Source organism: Rhipicephalus microplus, chromosome 2, assembly GCF_043290135.1.
Source record: "Rhipicephalus microplus isolate Deutch F79 chromosome 2, USDA_Rmic, whole genome shotgun sequence".
NCBI classification, from domain to species: Eukaryota; Metazoa; Arthropoda; class Arachnida; order Ixodida; family Ixodidae; genus Rhipicephalus; species Rhipicephalus microplus.
In genome coordinates, this window is record NC_134701.1 from 136,695,112 (window position 1) to 136,714,399 (window position 19,288).

Genomic DNA, 19,288 nt, shown 5'->3' on the forward strand with positions numbered 1-19,288 from the left:
GCGACCTTCAGCAATATATAAAAAATCTGCGGTAACCGTTTTGTTCACAAGGATTCACTTTCTTTGAGTGGCGATGTTCGAGAAAAAATGAGGCACCTCCTCTTCACCACGTGCCCCTTACGTCATCGCGTCCTTGTGGCTTCACGAAAGAATCTGCATCGGCAACGATGGTTATGTTGTCTCGTACTACAAAGAAGCTGAATGCCTCTTGAGGAGTGGAGAGTGTTTACTGGCTGCTTCCTTTCGCTGTACCAATGAACACATTAGTCCCACACGAGGGAAAGAATTGTTACCTTGCAGGAAACTATTGGTATGTTATTCACCGTGGAACCAGGCCTGGACGTCATGGATACCAGTGGTTTACTATATTGCAGAGCGCGATTAGAATATTACCCCTCGTTTCCAGAATGACGGAGCTGGAGAGCAGATAAATCGAACAAGCTCCCATGTAGGTATCACCTACATGGAAATAGAGAACTTGGATAAATGCGAAATGACTGATGAAAACAAGATGCACAGCTAGACACTCACGAACGTCGTAAATAAAAATGTATCCAAGTCAACTAATCATAGGAACCCAGAAGGCCCTTTTTTACTAAGCAATAGTCAGATCCGATATCGCCAGTGATTGATACTACAATGCGAAGGGTCCGCCGAAAGTTCTTTAAGGATGCAGTCTATTCCTCAGAAATAGTGCTGTGCATGATCAAAACGCAACCTGTGGAACCATCAGCGCTCGGAGAGGCATTAATTTTTTATTTACCAGAACATGGATTGGTTCTGCTCTTCTGAAGAACCTCCGGGAACAAGAGATAATTGCACTGATCCTTTGGTTTTACGCAGTTCCCTTATTTAGTGCGTCGAGTCACAATGAATAGGACAGGCGTGAAATGTGCCTTTTTTATTTACTTTGAAAAGCGTAACTTTACCCCAAACACACACAGACGAAACATACATAGGAAGAAGAATCAAAAGAATCAAATGACATTATTGCACAATGTGTTATGTCAGATGAACATGAGCGCTTTAACCATGAATGTACAGTGTTTCTGTGGTGGGGGACATTAGTTATGCACAGAGTTTTGCAAAGTGTGACGTACGCTGCAACCGTCATCTCAATGTTGGTATGATCACTAAAAGAAAGGTCTACGTTCAAAGGACAAAGTAGATTATCATAGTTGATTTCTTCTAAAAGTGGCATTTTATTGTTGTTGAAACCGCGTCCACACTATCAAAATTAAAACCCTAAGGCAGAGAAGAGCACTTAGTACGTTTGCGCACGCATATATGTTCTAGAATGAATTTTTTAGGACATTGTTGTATGCAGAAGTAAATGCTTAACGTTGGCTCGATACATATTCCTGACAAACCCTTACTCATTTCTGGCAGTATATTACAGAGCTCATGTGTTCAGATTCTTTGAAAGGTCAAACTGGAGCCACTATTTATGTCACACGTTACCTTCAAAGCATGTCGAAAGTATGTCAAAATAGCACAAAAACAAAGATTTCATGAACTGGGGATCCGACTAACACGCATGGCATCTGCGGAAGAAAAATGAAGAATGGAATGTGCCCGAGCATGGCATATGTACATAAGTTACGCATGATATGTTTCACATGCTGAAATATTCACACGTTGGAATTCAATTACAAGTTAGACAGTCGGGGTGAACTTATATAAGACCAGAATAAACCACAGTGGTTAAGTTCACATCGCAGAAGTGCGGCCGCATGCTTGAAGTTAATAGATTTCTTCGGTCAGACCGGCTCTTCAGTGGTGGTGAAACCTGCGTGACAAAAAGAACATATAAATGGAGAGATTTATGTGACCATTAAAAACACAATGTTGTCGCTGGAACATCACGTAAACGTACTCTATACTTGTGTTATAGAAAGATCGTTGACGGCTTTCCGTCTCGTCGAAAGCCTATACACGGCAACTGAGATGGCACAGATGTTACAGCTACCAGCTACACCTTACTAAACTTCTGCCCAATCTCTCCTCCGACACAGTGCATAGGTTTGCAAATAAATAACGACAATACGTACTTTCATATCTCTCAGTTACTTCTGGAGCAGCCTAGGTAGCTGATTCGTGAATTTTGTCACCTGTTCGCACTATCTACGCCTTTGCATGTCCCTTCTATGTCCTTCTGTACCCGAGAATGAGGCACCATGTCGAGGCATTGGTAGGCATAGCTTCTAATGATGCTATGTCGACATTCAGCCAGGAACTTTCACCTCCTTTATATTCCGCAGCTAGTGTTATATTACACATTTATTATCACTTGCGGAACTGCGGGCATGTCATGTGGATTTGGTCAATAACCCACGGGCTCCCTGATGATCTCGGCGAAACATTCGCTGCTTGAGTGACAATCCATGTGCCTGAAGCAGTACCCACAAGCCTGCTAGCTGAATGTTGAACAATTTGTCGTGATCCCAAAAGTAAATTTTAGGAAATGGCAACTACCACAACAAAGAATGTTGTACGCCTTGCTAGATGTAGTAAAGTGTTTCTGCAGGTTCCTGTAGGCACACAGACAGACAGACAGACAGACAGACAGACAGACAGACAGACAGACAGACAGACACACAGACAGACAGACAGACAGACAGACAGACGGACGGACGGACGGACGGACGGACGGACGGACGGACAGACAGACAGACGGACGGACAGACGGACGGACGGACAGGCATACAAACAGACAGACAGACAGACAGACAGACAGACGGACGGACGGACGGACGGACGGGCGGACGGATGGACGGACGGACCGACGGATAGACGGATAGACAAACAGACGCTTCGCCCCACTAAGCATGATTCACTTCGTGGATATGCAGTGTTATTTTTTCTCCCCTGCGTGTATTAGTCTTACTCGTTTTATTTGTGCGTAAGTGTGATACTTTGTGGAGTGTGAAAAATTAATATCACCCGTACACACACCACACTCTTCTCTGTACGATCGCCCAGCTCTGCGCCAAATTTGTTCTTTGTAAGAATATTTTTGACAATTTCTTGTTCTTCAAACTTGTCTGCACTTTCCTTTATGCAGCACTGTGCTGGTTGATGCAGATATATGAATAAAGAATTAACGTTATCTAGGCAGAATGATCGTACGCAAAGATTTATTGGCAAATACATCTAGCGGATTTTTAGAGGGCTTAGGTACCCACCAATGAGAAAAAAAGTGAACTTTCTGTTCCAGAGGAGTTCTTCATTGAATTAAAATTTATGGCAAGTTGTTACGTTTTCGTGAATTTTTTTGCAACAAACCGGCCTTGAATATAACAGTCCCTTCAATTATTGTCATTCAAATCACTCGACTTTAACATGGTATACCACGAGTACTGTCATACTGCGAAATAATTATGTACAGCACGGGCTGATGAGTTCGGCGATGCGTGTTGAATTTCCAGCCACAACTGTAGACTCTCAACGAGAGCTAAATGTAGAACGATTCCTTCTCTGTCTCGGTCGTTATCTGCGGTCTGTATTTCACTACACGCGTGTACATGATTTGAATGCTGTTTCAGAAAGCCCAAGAAATCAAAGTTTATCCGGATATATAGAGACACGATTGATTTATATGTGGGTTTTAACGCCCCAAAACCACCATATGATTATGAGAGACGCCGAAGTGGAGGGCTCCGGAAATTGCGATTACCTGGGGTTCTTTAACGTGCACCCAAATCTGAGAGAGAAAAAACTTTATTCACAGGATACTGCGTGGGATAGGTGCCGGCCTCGCAGGGCGCGGTCTACCCTTCTAATATTCTAGTCTATGCAGTCCTAGAAACAGTGGGCCAAGAACTCGAGGGTGCACATGGGGAAGATAGAGAAACATTTTACCGGCAAGCTGGAGCTAATTTACGGGCTATTCGCCTGACATGCTACTGCAGGTATTAGATGATGATTATGATAGATGCACTCTTGAACACACAACGCATAAAGCCACACGCGCTAAGACTACAACGTTTACAAAGTTTCATGCTCGCAGCCTGTAAACTAGTCAATGATGCTTTCGCGGCGCGTAACAAGAACATGCTGCTACGCCAAGGGCGCAGAATATGTCGCGACACTGAGCTTTCTACCGCTGCATTATCAAAGTGCATCATCGACCAAAGAGCGGCCGTGTGAAATTACTGCGTGATCTATAGTCAGTTTAATGCCCTGGTTCACTGTGACGTGCCACGTAATTATCAGCTAGAGATATTTGTCTGTCTCCAACACCCGTCCCCTGTTTTCAAATTTCTCATCACAAGCTTCCTTTTTACCCTTCTTGCCTTTCATAATACTATAGTGGCTTTCATGAATAATGAAAGCAAAAAGTGGTTAATATCACTCGTAACTATGTTCAAATCAGTAATATTTGTTTTTGAATTTATCCGACAGCCAATGAGGCAAAGTCGGTTATAATCAAAGGTACCGAAGTGCTTAAAGTACATTTCAATGGCATTTCTCAAAATTAGCACCACGTGCTACAATGCATTCGAAAACACGAGGTGACCGCGTATGAAACGTTCTTGAAGAAACAGAAAACAAAATTTGAAGCACCATCAGGCTTACTATCTTGAAGCCAACTTCTGTATATTTAAAAAGTTAATGCGACAAAAGGTAAACAATAGTTGGTACTTTTACTGCTTGCGATTAAATACAGCCTTAATTCCGATATATGGAATTGAAGGTAAGTAAGAAAAGAATGCAGCTTTTGAATTAATATTTGGCAACGAAGACTGCTTTGGGAAATTATTATACTCAAATTTCTTCGTAGAAGAGGCTAAATTACAGACTCTAAATTTCGACCCAAATGTGTTCATCTGGATAACCAATTACTTGCTGAACAGGCGTCAATGCGTTCTTTTAAATGGGAAGTGTTCATCCTATGTTAACGTTACATCAGGCGTGCCCCAAGGCTCTGTCCTTGGGCCTCTCTTATTTCTTATTTTTGTAAATGATATTTCTGTGGGTATTTCGTCGCGCATGCGTTTATTTGCCGATGATTGTGTGTTATATCGACAGGTTCAGAACAAAGGTGACTGTGCTTATTTGCAGAACGATTTGGATTGTATTGTACAGTGGTGCCAGAAGTGGCAAATGACGCTAAACCCCAGAAAGTGCGTTCATATGCGTGTTTCCAAAAAAAAGAAACCAATAGTAACGGCGTACACCATAGATACGCATACTGTTATTACCGAACCAACACACAAATATCTTGGCGTTGTTTTGTCGCATGATTGCTCATGGAATGCCAATGTTGATCACGTTGTTAGCAAAGCGGCAAGGGCTCTAAATTTCATTCAGAGGAACCTAAGATTGGCACCCCGAGCATTAAAAAATACGGCCTATCTCACATGTATTAGACCGATTTTGGAATACGCATGTCCTGTGTGGGACCCGATGCAGGCGAACTTGATTGATAAGCTTGAAAAAATACAAAACAGAGCTGCGCGGTTTGTTTTAGGGCGGTACGAGCGGAGAGACAGCTGCAGTGCTATGAAAGCTGAATTGGGTTGGGAATTGCTTTCTTTACGCAGGAAAAAACTGCGTTTGAAGTTTTTCTTTTCTGTTTTTCATGGGCGGACTGGGATTGACCGTCATAACTATTTCAGTGAACCCAGCTACATATCTAGTCGACATGACCACCGACGCAAAGTGAAAGAGTATCGAGCAAGAACGACCATGTTTTATAATTCCTTTTTTGTGATGACCATTAGAGATTGGAACCAGCTGCAAGACGAGCAAGTGTGCTGTATAAATGAAGAATTGTTTTATTCCAGTCTGTAACCCCCCTGCTGTAACGCCTTTTTGAGCAAAGCGGGGTACTCACTGAATAAAGAATAAAGAATAAATACCGGAGCAATAGGATGGAAAGGTGGGCTAGTTGGTAGTTCATGATGGTTCAGCAAACTGAGAGCGCGGGGGTAAACATAGACACAAAGCAAAGTTGTTAGTTGAGCGCTCGTGCTGTGTGCCTCCTCTTTGCTTTGTGTCTGTGTTTACCCCCGCGCTCTCAGTTCGCTGAACCATCAGGCTGCAGGAGCTTTGTCGTTTGTCTAAGTCTCCAGCTTATACTAGTCAACAACCATCAACACTGCAATGAAATACAGCGACGTCACACCAGGTCACAATCAAATGAGCAGTACTCACAAGTGGTGTAACTTGTACTTGAGCTTGTGCAGGAGACGTCCTCCGCCTTTGCCGTAGCCGTATCCGCCACCCCATCCACCTCCCCAGTACCCACCACCCCATCCGCTTCCCCCGTATCCTCCTCCCCTGTATCCGTGTCCACCACCATGCGTGTGGCTCAGTTCCTTTGCGACCTTTACATCGACGTCAACCAGGGTTCGGACCGGCTTCACATGTCTTAAGTAGCCTCCACCTCCGCCGTAGCCACCACCACCCCAACCGCCTGCACCCCAGCCGCCCCAGCCACCCCCGCCTCCGTAGCCGCCTCCACCGTAGCTTCCAGCGATCACTTCGTCCAAGAGCACCACTGCTGAGGCTAGAAGAAATACACAGGTCTTCATGCTGTCAATATGTCTTCTGCGAAAGAGGAAAAAAAAGATAAATAACAATATTTACTCGCAAAATAATACCGTCAGTGTCAGTTACACTATGCCTAAATGAAATGAACTTTTTTACTTCGTAAATATCGCTTTTTCGGGTGTTACAACTAATGTCACGAACGCGTATTACCGTAAACAAGTACCACTTTTTTGATTTACTAATATCGGTGCAAATATATACTAAAGCTGAAATTCTTAGCATTTTGAAGGATAGCTGATGATTGTTATTTCGGAATCCATGGCGCTACAAATGTGTCATCTGCCCCGCAGCGGTGGTCTAGTGGCTAAGGTATTTGGCGGCTGACCTGCAGGTCGCGGAATCAAACCTCGGCTGCAGCGGCTGCATTTTTAGTGAAGGGGAAAATGCTGTAGGCCGGCGTGCTCAGATTTGGGTGCACGTTAAAGAACCCCAAGTGGTCGTAATTTCTAGAGCCCTCCCTTAGGGGTCTCTCATATTTATATGGTGTTTCTGTGACGTTAAACCTCACATATTAATTATATTAACAAATATGCCATCTCAGGACTGGTCTCCTGCTCTGTAAGCAAGGTCATTCTAAGTAATGACCAGAACAGTATATGCATTTCTCCGCGTGAAGGATGTGAAAGTGATTTTACTTTGCAGATACGAAACGCTTGCGCCGATATTTCATTGCAAATGACCGTCGTCATTTATTATCAAGAGTATGCAGTACATGACTGCTGAAGAGACCTTTCTAAAATACCTGAAATGAACAGAACGGCACTATAACCTCTTTTGTGTGGTTGCGTGATACTGCTGTGCCGTAATAGGCAGCCAGTGCGTGAGACGTGATTATGTTCTAAAAAAAATTGAGGATGCCTGAGCTTCGCCTTTAAAAGTACCCACAGATTGAGATAGTGTAATCTGGCATTGTGCGCACCGCATTCTGAACTGCTAGGCTGCTTCAGTACTTTGTGCATGCGTAAACCATGCCGTAAAGGAACAAACGACTGGGTATGTAACATCGGCCGTCTCAAAATATCACCGAATGCTCGACAAGCGTTTATGCTGGGGACTAGTTGGTAAGACATTTCGAAAACTGTAGTGGGTAATCAGTGTTCGCCCTGTATCTCATTCTGGTGTCCCGTGTCTAGCGGAATCGATGTTTTGAGTGGTTGGTAAGAGCAAGCGCAGTTGTTGAGTGCCTGCTATGCCCCTATTATTCCCCGTGTGGATCAGTCAAGAGCCACACTATGCGTCCATCTGGCAACACGCGGACGCATGCGTTGGATAAATGTTTTGATGATTCTGTTGTGGTCGATGATTAAATATGTTCGCGTTTTTTGTAATGTGTACAGGAGTGCTTGTAATACTATACAGAATTCGTTGCTGTTTAGCAATATAAATTGCGACTCGACCACTTTTTTTCTGAGAATCCATTGATTGCTCTATCGGTGATAGTAATTACGGAATCAAGTAGCTGTGTTTACTTTGACAGCAGGGAACAAAACAGCTACAGCTAAAAGCGAATCCTGCATGGCGTCTTAAAAATGTCTCGAAAATGTCTTTCCTAAAGACAATGCATTAGGATAATTTAGGTATGCAGCCATCCCTTTTGTAGAATGAAAATTTTTGCAATGTGTTTAAATTGTTTCTTGAGAGCCGTGAACAAGGTTGCAGCCGGGCATTACATGTGATATACAAAGTTTTCTATACCACTATTTTCTATCCCTTGATGAATTTTTTTTTTGTCTCGGATAAACGTTTATAAAACGCGATTCATCAGTTTTGTGCTACCTTGGTAAGGCACAATCGCTCTTGTCCCTTTGTCATCGTATAATTAAAATTTGCCCAATCTGACTTTGTATAGGTATCGGGTAAAATAGCAGATGGCTGTTTTTTAAGGTATTTTAATTTAGTTTAGTTAGAATGCTGCAAAAGTGTGCCTCTTCACGTTTAAAGGGTATGACAGGGTAGTTTATCGAGATGCCACGAGAGTCTCAAAACAATAGTTTTTTACTGAATCTGGCAATCTGGAATCTGTTTTTGCTGACGGAAGCTCAACCAAGCATTAGGTGCGCTTTTTACAAGAGGCAGCAACGCCCAAAATTGCTTCAATAAGTTAATGATGACGTCAGTGAAAACGGTAAGGTTAACAATGCATCAGGAAAAGCAGTGAGTCGAGTGATACCGTTGAATAAGCAGTTTGTGGATATCAAAAATTTTTTCTTACTTCCAGGTTCTTACCATGACTCAACGAGTCATTTTTTATTGTCGGATAGCAGATGTTGCGCATGCATAGCTTTGCAAACATAAGCAATAACCTCTTTAACTATCAACATGTGCTATACATAGCAAGTTTTAGCAGAAAAAATCACTGTAGGTCTATTTCAGTGCATAGTGTCATGAATAATACACAAGTATAATAAAAGTAAAAAATCAAGATTGGAGCCGACAGATGAAACAACGTAGTGGGATAACCAGGGCGGACAGTGGAAGTGCCTCAGACATGCTGGCCGACGTTTCGATGTTTCAATAGGAGGACCTATCTTTGTCAAAGGCATCGTGTCATCATTGGCCTGTTAGTTTTAAAGGGGTAATTATGACGTCATCAAGATAACACGTCAACCTAACCCGCCAAGGATGATACAACGCCTTTGACAGTTGCTCCTATCAAAACGTCGGCCAGCCTGTCTGAGGCACTTCCACTGTTCACCCTGGTTATCCCACATAAGTATAATGATACTTTAGAATAGCCGATTTCCCAGAATTCATGGCTGTGGCACTCAAGAAAGCGCTATTACACTCTGATCGCCGGAGAAGTACATACCAAGTCCCTGCAATTCTATTGATTGATATCTGGGGTTTAACGTCCCAAAACCACCATATGATTATGAGAGACGCCGTAGTGGAGGGCTGCAGAAATTTAGACCACCTGGGGTTCTTTAACGTGCACCCAAATCTGAGCACACGGGCCTACAACATTTCCGCCTCCATCGGAAATGCAGCCGCCGCAGCCGGGATTCGATCCCGCGACCTGCGGGTCAGCAGCCGAGTACCTTAGCCACTAGACCACCACGGCGGGGCCCCTGCAATTCTAACAGGAGAGTAGGTTTGCTAGTGACATGAAGTAATTGCTCACCTTGGGTACGACGGGGGACTGCGCTGCCAGGAGACGAGAAAAGGCGACTGACAGACGTGTGTATAGGCCGTGTTATACCAATGTCTGCCGCTTCTTCCGGGGAAATATCGCAGTTCGCAAGCGGGTGTCGTGAGTACGCCACCAATGTCAGGGTCACTGCTGCTGTTCACAATCGCGCTCGGGTGGCTGCACACGTGTTAAACGCCCTTTTCACAATTCACGTCAAGCTACTCTATAATGGCCGCTCGAAACCAGCCTCCTCTGCTTATGAAAGTGTCCATAGCCAGTCCTTCGATTTCCCCGTGATGTCATTCGAGAGAGAGAGAGAGAGAGGAAAAACGAGTGTCCCAACCACCCGATTGCGATGATTACGCCGCGGTGTTTATTTAAAGATGGTTCCCATAAACAGTCTCTCGGAACATACGAGGATAGTTGTTGCGCAAATTATTCGCGGGCAAAGTGCCATACTTCGCATTCGGATGCATCTTGTAAACAATTGAATGGCGAGAAAGAAAAAAAAACGACTTTTATGGGCGACTTCAAACTTACAATATTCGGTTTAATTAGAACCATGTCGCACAGAGACGCTAACGATGCTATTAAAACCAAACAAAACAAGTTGCTCATAGGGGCATGTCTTCGGTCTTCCTAAAAGGCACACGTTACAATTACGTATTTCTTCTCGTCATAGATGGTAACGAAGCCGAGACAAGGACATTCGCGTGCAAGAGCTGTCAGTTTCTTGGGAACTTGCCAAACGGATGGCTCGGAGGCGTATTATTTAAGCAAGTGAGTTGCGACGCTTCAGATATGGTGTTTATTTAACTTGCGGATGTTCAGCGGTGTTGATTTTATTACGCATGGTCTGTTTTTCGGTGAAATATGATATTAAAAAAGAAAGGCGATGGTCGTTTTAAATGTAAGAGCCGCCTGGTCCTCAAAGAATAAATATTCGCACGTAAAGCTTTTGAAGGGCAGGTTTGGTTCAGTACAAGCCGACCCCATTGTCAACATAATTACCGTTAGCGACTAAGTGTTTTCATACCACTGCACCAGTTTCTTTAGAACATCTGCATGGAAGTCCGGTGCCTTGAAATTTCTCGCGATTTTCTTTGTCCGGTGAGCATCTCTCACACTCTCCCTAAACGCACTTTTTCACATTGAACGATTTCATTCACAATCACTCAAATTGTAGCGCCATGGCAAGAGGAAAGTTATCCGACAGACCACTAATATTGAGTGGTTGATCTTGACTCTCACGTACAAATGCTAAAATATTTACTAAAATGCCAATTAGTACATGCATCCATTTAATGTATCACCGTAGTACGATTATAAACTTCACCACACACACAAACACGCACAGACAAACACCGACACACAGACAAACGTACATAAGCACACGCACACACACAAACACGCGCATGCTCACAATATAGTAAAATAGCTAGTCTATCACCATCGGCGATACAGATTTGTGGCTTGCACGCGCACAGACAAACCAGCCTGGGCAACACATTGTATTTCTGGTAATTCGCAGTAGATATGTATATATATTTATGGGTTCAAAAAAAAATTGAAAAAAACTGACAAAAAACATCAAAACTGCACTCCGTATACGCGACTTTTCCTTGAAACAGAGTTTATTACACGCATTTTTGAACAATTAGCTGTATTTTGAGGAGGATAGTCAGCTCTCGCTGGTACTATGCTCGCGCGCGTGGTCAATTAGTGCATCTCCACGAATTGTGGTAGAGCGATGGCGAGCCGCTAAACCAAGGTATAGTGCCTAGAATATTATTATTATTATTTAACGATACTGCCGATCTCACAAGGAGATCATTGCAGGGAGGGCATACATATGATACAGAAAAGAAACACGAAGCAATCATTTCTAGCATGCAAAACAATAAGCAATCGATACATGAGAAGCAGTAGTAGTAATGAGCAAGGTGAGCGTACAAATCTCTGCAAAACTATGAATTACAACAACTATAAAGACAAAATGTACACGGGTGAAGAATATAATATTTCACTATATTTATTATATAAATTATTAGAATATACTTATGCAAGTATATTCTAGGCACTATAACCAAAGACAGGCGTGCCCATACAACGTCGAAAAAAATTTTGTACGATCTTTAAAAGCTGGGAGAGGCCCCCTTCGGAATTTCGCGAAGGTTCATCGCATCCTACCCTTCTAAATATTTATGGAGGGCGCTGTATGTTTCTCGCGTGCCTGGCTAGTTAGCGTGAATTTCGCGAGGGGCTATTCTCGTTCGCGGTTATCTTCCTCGTTAATTTCTTCGTGGAGTGTTTAGAAAGATTGAAAGCGCCGTCGAGGCTATGCTCGGTTCGTGAGCTCTCGAGCAAAAGCGTCGGCACTCTCGTTTCCCTTCAGGCCTGCGTGTCCTTCACACCAGGTCAGCCGGTTCGTCAATCTCCCACATAAGAGTTTGTATATGTTTATTGAAAGGTGGCCTTTAAAGAACGGCACACTTCCTGCGAGTCGCAAACTATAATTGTCAGCCGTTCGTCCTTTTATTTCCGCGCTTTGATTGCTAGGGCAATGGCATAGCATTCCGCATTGGTAATCGAGGAGTTGTACTGTGACCAGGCACATGTCACCAAGATGTTTTCGCTGCTATGTACTGATGCAATTGTCCGCTTAACGATTTACTGAAAAGCTTCCAGAGACAAAACACTTCATCTTACTTCCATGTAATCTAGTTAAAATAGAAAAAAATATTGCGTTCTTTCATCAACGAGGAGCAATTTACTCCACACTTTGATGATGATATAGCCGTTTCAATGTGAGTATAGTTGTACTTACTTCCCTTTGTATCTTCATCAAGCACTTTGTGACGTTTACAAGCGTTTAAGAAATACCCACCGAATGAATGGAATATATCGCGAATAGTCGTTACATTTCTACGCTACCTAACCACATTCCAGCATCAACACTAGGAGGCTTTCGACGGCACTGTTGTATGCACTTCCGGCACCAAAGTGTGGGCGTTGATACCAGTAAGTCATCGGAAACGACTCGGGAACCCCTATTACGACACATTGGGCCATCGACAGAGCTCCGAAACCTCAACGATGTGATTATTGAGGTTGTTTCTGCCGCGAAAGTAGCTCCATCCACTGGGAGCACTCTAGAAAATGGTGCACGCTATAAGAACAATGCCAATTACAGCGAAAGCTGTTTTAAGATCACAACTCGGATCTCGCGCAGCGCCGTAGTTCCCCGCCGTCGCTGCCACCACCGCTGCCAGCGTTGTCCGTATCCACGTCGCGCGAAATTAAAAAAAAAAACAAAACACAGTACCAATTACAAAGTGGGGCTCAAACCTGGGTCCGCTGGGTGCCAGCCCAGTATTCCACCACTGAACCAGGCTGGTGCTTGTAACTAGTTGGCAAACTTGCCTTCGGCAGGCTTGTTGTCAGGAAAGTGATCGCGTTAATATGACTTATAAGACGTTTGAAAACAGCGAAAGAACAAGCAGTCGTGACACAATGTGAAAGCGTAACGAGTGGGTCGTCCAATGTTCTTACCCATTACAAAAACTTGTTTTTGTTCAGCTATTAAGTGTGGCGCATACCCACTTCAGGCATAGTCTCTCATCGTCATCAGCCACTGCATGAACAATTGGCACAAAATTCCTCGCAACAGTTTAGCAGATACCACGATTCTCAGACAAAATATGAAAAATAGCATAGCGAATGCCGGACTACTACCCTAAAGCTTTTATTATTGATGCCATAAGCATCATCCAAGTGTGCTTGCCGCAGTTACCCAATGAGTGTTTGGAAAAGGCTCTCAAAGGCCGCTCTGCGAGCTTTCGCGGTGACTGTGTTGCCCCTTTCGCGCAAGACCGGCGTTTTTTTTTAATGCGAAGCATTTCTTAGCGGATTTCGGCGACTATGAGTGTATCAATCTATCTATCTACCCGCCTCATAGCTCTCCTAGCCGTTTCGATAATGGTATCAATACCAAACTTGGCATGGCAGAACATGACTGCATGAACAAATTTTTCTGACTAGTCATAACATGAAAATCATGACATGAATGCCATGAATGTCATGATTTACGTTTCATGGTCATGTAGCTCTTGCGGTGGTTCATTCACCTGGCATGTTGCAAAACTGGTATGGTATGACATGATTGCATAGCGAACACAAACAGACCCTAACATAAAAATCATGATATGCGTGTCATGTAACAACATGACTACATGCTACACTCATGATGCACTCGCGGCCGTTTCGCTGCTTCACATGTACCAAGCTCGGCATTACGTGACGCAAACGGACGACATGGGTAAATGACACATTCAAACCTGATAATCACGACATGCGTGTCATGCAACAACATGATTGCATGCCACACTGATGATGCGCTCGCGGCCGTTCCGCTAGCTTCACATATGCCAAATTTGGTATTCCGTGACGCCAATGGATGACGAAGGTATGTGACTGGTGAAAATTTAATAATAATGAGATGCGTGTCATGCGAGAACGTGACTACATGCAACAGTCAAGATGCCAATACACTTCGACGTGACGCGGTGCGCGTGCTCACCAGCGTTCATTTCTTCGCGTCATGCCGGCGTTCCCCCGCCAGGCGCCGGTCCTGCCATATGCTCGCAGGGGCGCGCCGCGCTGCATTGCTTTGACGCATGCGCATTTCAGCCTGTCTGGCGTCCCTTCGTCACGAAAAGAGGGAGACGTTTCATCTAGGGACCTTAGTCTGGGTAACGCATCGGCGTGAAATGCAGCATGTCGCATGTCGCGCCGGTTGCCATCGGACCACGCCGATGGACGCTGGTCGCACCTGGCGTCAGACTATAGAGTGCTCGCGTTTCGCTAACGCAGCGTACCTGTGCCCAGCGGGCGCGCGCGTCAACGCTACATTGGAGTATATTGGGCTCTTCATGATGCGCTCCCGGCCGTTTTGATGGCTCCACATATACCAAATTTTATGTTACTTGACATCGATGAATGACGAAATATATGACTGGTGCAAGCATGATAATGCTGACACGCGTGTCATGAAAGAACATGACAACATACCACGCTCATAAGCGTGCTCGTGGCCGTTTCGCCAGCTTCATATATATTAAATTTGGTACGACGTGACGGGAATAGATGACGAAGGTAAACGACACATTCAAACATGATAATCATGACACGGAAGTCATGTACCGCATTATTTACCTCCACCTCGTAACTTTGTGCGGATTTTAAAGTGACATATCAACATTTCTCATTCCTGCTTCGCATATAATCGATTCCCACCGTACGTGGGATCTGCCAATTTCGCTTCTCAAAATAATTTTTTTGTTCTTGATACCTTATGCGCAATTGTATGCGTACATAACACACGCACAGTACACTCATTGTATATAAGTTGTCCGTCGATGTTTGGCAAATGCCGTGAATATACAGCCAAGATAGCAACAGCAATGCGTATATGCATAAACTGTTTAAAGGCAGGTGGAAAATGTCACTAGCGAGCTCTATTAGAAAGGCGGTACGTTGTTTAAGAGGGTTCTGGCACAAAGAGTCTATGATTACGTTCAACCCGAACCTAAGCGTCTGCTAATATTATTATTACTGTTATTTCTTTTGTCCTTCTGTACTATGTAGCTAAAGGCCTGCGAGCCATAACTATGAACAGCACTTCCTGCATCGGACGGCTGATAAATCATCATAATCTGCTCATTGCCGACCAGTGTCGGTTTAGAGCAGTGAGAATGCTGAATCATGAACCAAGTGCTACTAAAGTCATCTAGCATGGGAAATGACATACAGAACCATGACAAACTTTCAGGCTGCTCGCGTCTTCTGCTGCCTAGCGTTCTTCCGCCTGCAACATGCGCTGCGCCAACATAGTCGTCGGCGCTGTTATTATAATCATAGAGTCGCAACGACTCCTTTGCGGCCTTCAAACTTTTGAAACTATTGCCACGTTCACAGACTTAAGAGCAGCCACCGATGGGTAGCCTGCTCACGCAAGTGCAGCAAAACCTCAATGGTGGCGACGACGTAATCAGACGCCGAGGCTGTGTGAAGTCGGATTTCGGCCGCAGTGGTTACGTCTAGGAATTTATTGGTCACTTCAGGACACCTTAGATAATGTGAATGTTGCGAGGTATGGCCTATAACGAAAGATTAAAACGCGAACTTCTATATTCATATCCCTCTCGAGCTATATTTGTCGTTAAATTTTGGTAGATAATAAATGCACGATCATGGGATCAAATAGGCTGTCTCTGCCACGAGCATTTCTACAATTACCCCTATCGGTTCTACAAGACACTGCCAGTTCCAAGACAAGTCCCTAGTGGAGGTTAGCGCTACGTAACTGATAAACAAGCAACGCAGCATCAGCGTTGCTACTGTCTCTCGCGACAAGTGTTTTACATGCTCCGTTTTCCCCATGCGGCTATATTCGACGAAGTTGACTGAACGCTCTTTTGACGATAATATTTATACATACGAATATTGAAACTAACCCTCCGAGAAATACCAGGCGGGCTTGTGTACACTCTAAAGACTGTCGAGACTATCGCAGGAATAAAAAGGTCGATTTACTCTTCAGAGTGCATGTGTTCTGCTCTCACAATGCATTGCATTAAGTGAAGGGCATTCTCCTTCTGTATATAAAAAAAGAAAGCGAAACTTCTTTATAATTTACCTCTCTCAGGGAGCGTGGAATTCCCATATACCCTTCAGGCATCAGAGAGTAAAACACGGTCTTACTCCTGCACCGGCACACCGCAGGTGATTAGCACTAGTTAATAACGACGCATATATGCAGTAAAAACTACTCCATTTGTTTGTTGGGGCATTGAAGACGAGTAATAAAAATGACAGCGTATCCAGTGCCTCCCAATGAATTTCAGTGAACTGTAAAACATTTGAATCTCTTCCTATCGGCATTTATAGCTGCTTATTGTTATAGATAAATAAGCGAATATAATCTCATTGAATCAGTGCACGATCCAATCTAATTGGAATTGTCATTGCTTTCTTTATAGTTTAATTTTGACGTTTCTCGATGCGAGCGTCGCACACGAACAATTCCGCCACAAGCCTAATAAACGGTACAACTACAACGAAGTATTTTCAGCTTCGGTCTGAGGATGTGAGCGAGAATGATCGAAAATGTATCCAAGTAGGCGACGAAAACCTACCTGTAGTCAGTGTGCAGTTCATAAGTGCGCTGTTTATTACACAGAAATGACCAATCACTTGCGAGTCAGTTTGAATGCCATACTTATAATTGGTTACGACTCTCTTTCTTTACTGCAAAACCATCGTATAGAGGTTAGGATGTAGCTTGATTGATATGTGGGATTTAACGTTCCAAAACTACCATATGATTATGAGAGACGCCGTAGAGGAGGGCTCCGGAAAATCAGACCACCTGGGGTTCTTTAAAATGCACCCAAGTTTGAGCGCTCAAAGCAACAGCATTTTCAACTTCATCGAATATGCAACCGCCGCCGCCACCGGGATTTGGTCCCGTGACCTGCCGGTCAGCAGCAGAATACCTTAGCCCCTAGACCATTGATTGATATGTGAGGTTTAACGTCCCAAAACCACTATATGATTATGAGAGACGCCGTAGTGGAGGGCTCCGGAAATTTCGACCACCTGGGGTTCTTTAACGTGCACCCAAATCTGAGCACACGGGCCTACAACATTTCCGCCTCCATCGGAAATGCAGCCGCCGCAGCCGGGATTCGAACCCGCGCCCTGCGGGTCAGCAGCCGAGTACCTTAGCCACTAGACCACCGCGGCGGGGTTTAGCCCCTAGACTATCGCGGCGGGGCGACGTTCTTACTCACGAAGCACAAAATAAACAGGACCATACGGCGTTTTGGTGTCACTCACATGTAGCACTCAAGCTTGCACCTCTAAACAAGAAAATGCCAACAAATCATGACCGCTACTTTTTACATGAGGAAATATATTCTGTAAAGTCACCTCAAAGCATGGCGTAGTCTTCGAGTTTCTTTCTAAGCAGTGCTTGTAAGCTCATTGTCGCTATATAACTGCAACAGTGTAACGATGTGCGACAATGTGTACTATTTTATTACGCGTTCTATCAAATATCATGTCTAAACAAGGAAATTCCAGCGTGATGTAGTGGTAGCGTGTCGGGCTTGCAATATGATCTGCGAGCAAAGGTCGTGGGATCAAGTCTTACTAAACAATCTTTTTTCTTCAACATTATTTTTTACCTTAGTACTCAAATTTAGCCATGATTATGGTCTGCGTTCGAAAGAAACGGTTAAAGACAATTAAAAAGCCAAATTTTGGCACAGGTTCTGCTAGTTTTTTTGTTAGGTGGTGGGGTCACGCTACTTAGTGTTGGGCAGCGTTATATTACTCTGTTGAGGTGGAGTACTTTGACGCGTTCTGCAGGAATCAGTGTATTCTGCCTGAAAAAAAAAGGGTGATTTATTCTGGAAAAGAGAGTGAAATATAGGTCATAAAATGCTTTTTCAAAGTGTGTGTCCAGCAATCTCTTAGTTCTTATATTGTGAACAGGTGATGGCTGAAAAGATTTGAATGCCTGGGCAGATCTTCAATCATGAAAGCCAAGTGACAGTATACATAGATCTCTTTACTTTTTTTTTATCTGTCTGCTGTTGAACAGATGATTTTGTCCGATTTTAAAAATATAGTGCAAGTAACGCAAGTAAACTGGCTTTCTAATCACGAAACTGAATGAATATGCAGTCAGGAACTAACATCTAATGGGCAGAAAACTTATAGTAGAATTTAATTCGGCCTGATGTGTTGGCATGACAGCTAGAATGTGAGCTTTCACTGTTAAGGAATTGCCTTGCATTCACCTTGTTTCTTTAAGCTAGGACTGCTCTAGTGTCACAGAAACTGTGGCCTTAAACACGAACTAGTTTTACTGTAACTTCCTTGGCCAACTTTTTCTATGTGTATGCAATATTTTCTACGTTCAGGGGTGCCTCTTTCTGTGCCACGTAGACGCAGGTTTCAAGGTCCACTGATGCTTCCAGCGCCTGAAACTTAGGTTAAGCTAAGGCGCGAATTGTTTAAAAAATAATGAGTGAACACAATATACAAATTGAGTGCTTTCCAATGTCCCACTTCTTTGCAGATAATTTCAGAAAGAGAAAGCAATTGTTGTATATTATTATTGCAGATCTTGAGTGATTGGACAATAACTATATGTGTGACAACGTTATTTGGGTAACTTCTTCCGTATTACTGCTAGTGATATATGTACAGGTCTGCGCGAAGCAGTGGTCTAGTGCTAAGGTACTCAGCTGTTCACACGAAGGTCGCGGGATCGAATCGCGGCTGTGGCGGCCGCACTTTTGATAGAGGCGCCAATGCTGTATACCCGTGTGCTCAATTTGGGGCACGTAAAAGAACCCCGGGGGTTCGAAATTTCCGAAGTTCTCTCCTACCGCGTATCTCATAATTGTATTCTCGTATTGGGACGTTAAACACACCATATTATTCAATGTGTACAAGATCTCGTGCTTCTTAGAGCTGTGCACGGGCTGAATTTCTGAGCTCCATCTCGGCATGGGTTCACTGACTGCG

The 19,288-nt window shown here is 43.8% G+C and overlaps 1 protein-coding gene across 1 annotated transcript; it reads right to left on the reverse strand.

The window, feature by feature from the left end:
- Positions 1–886: 886 nt before the first annotated feature.
- Positions 887–9,949, reverse strand: LOC142786367 (uncharacterized). Its single transcript, XM_075884026.1, has 3 exons — positions 9,680–9,949; positions 6,160–6,555; positions 887–1,789 (listed from the first exon to the last, which is right to left on the reverse strand). Exons 2-3 carry the CDS (start codon positions 6,537–6,539, stop codon positions 1,774–1,776), a joined length of 396 nt encoding a protein of 131 aa, XP_075740141.1. The 5' UTR covers positions 6,540–6,555; positions 9,680–9,949; the 3' UTR covers positions 887–1,773.
- Between the last annotated feature and the right edge of the window lie 9,339 nt (positions 9,950–19,288).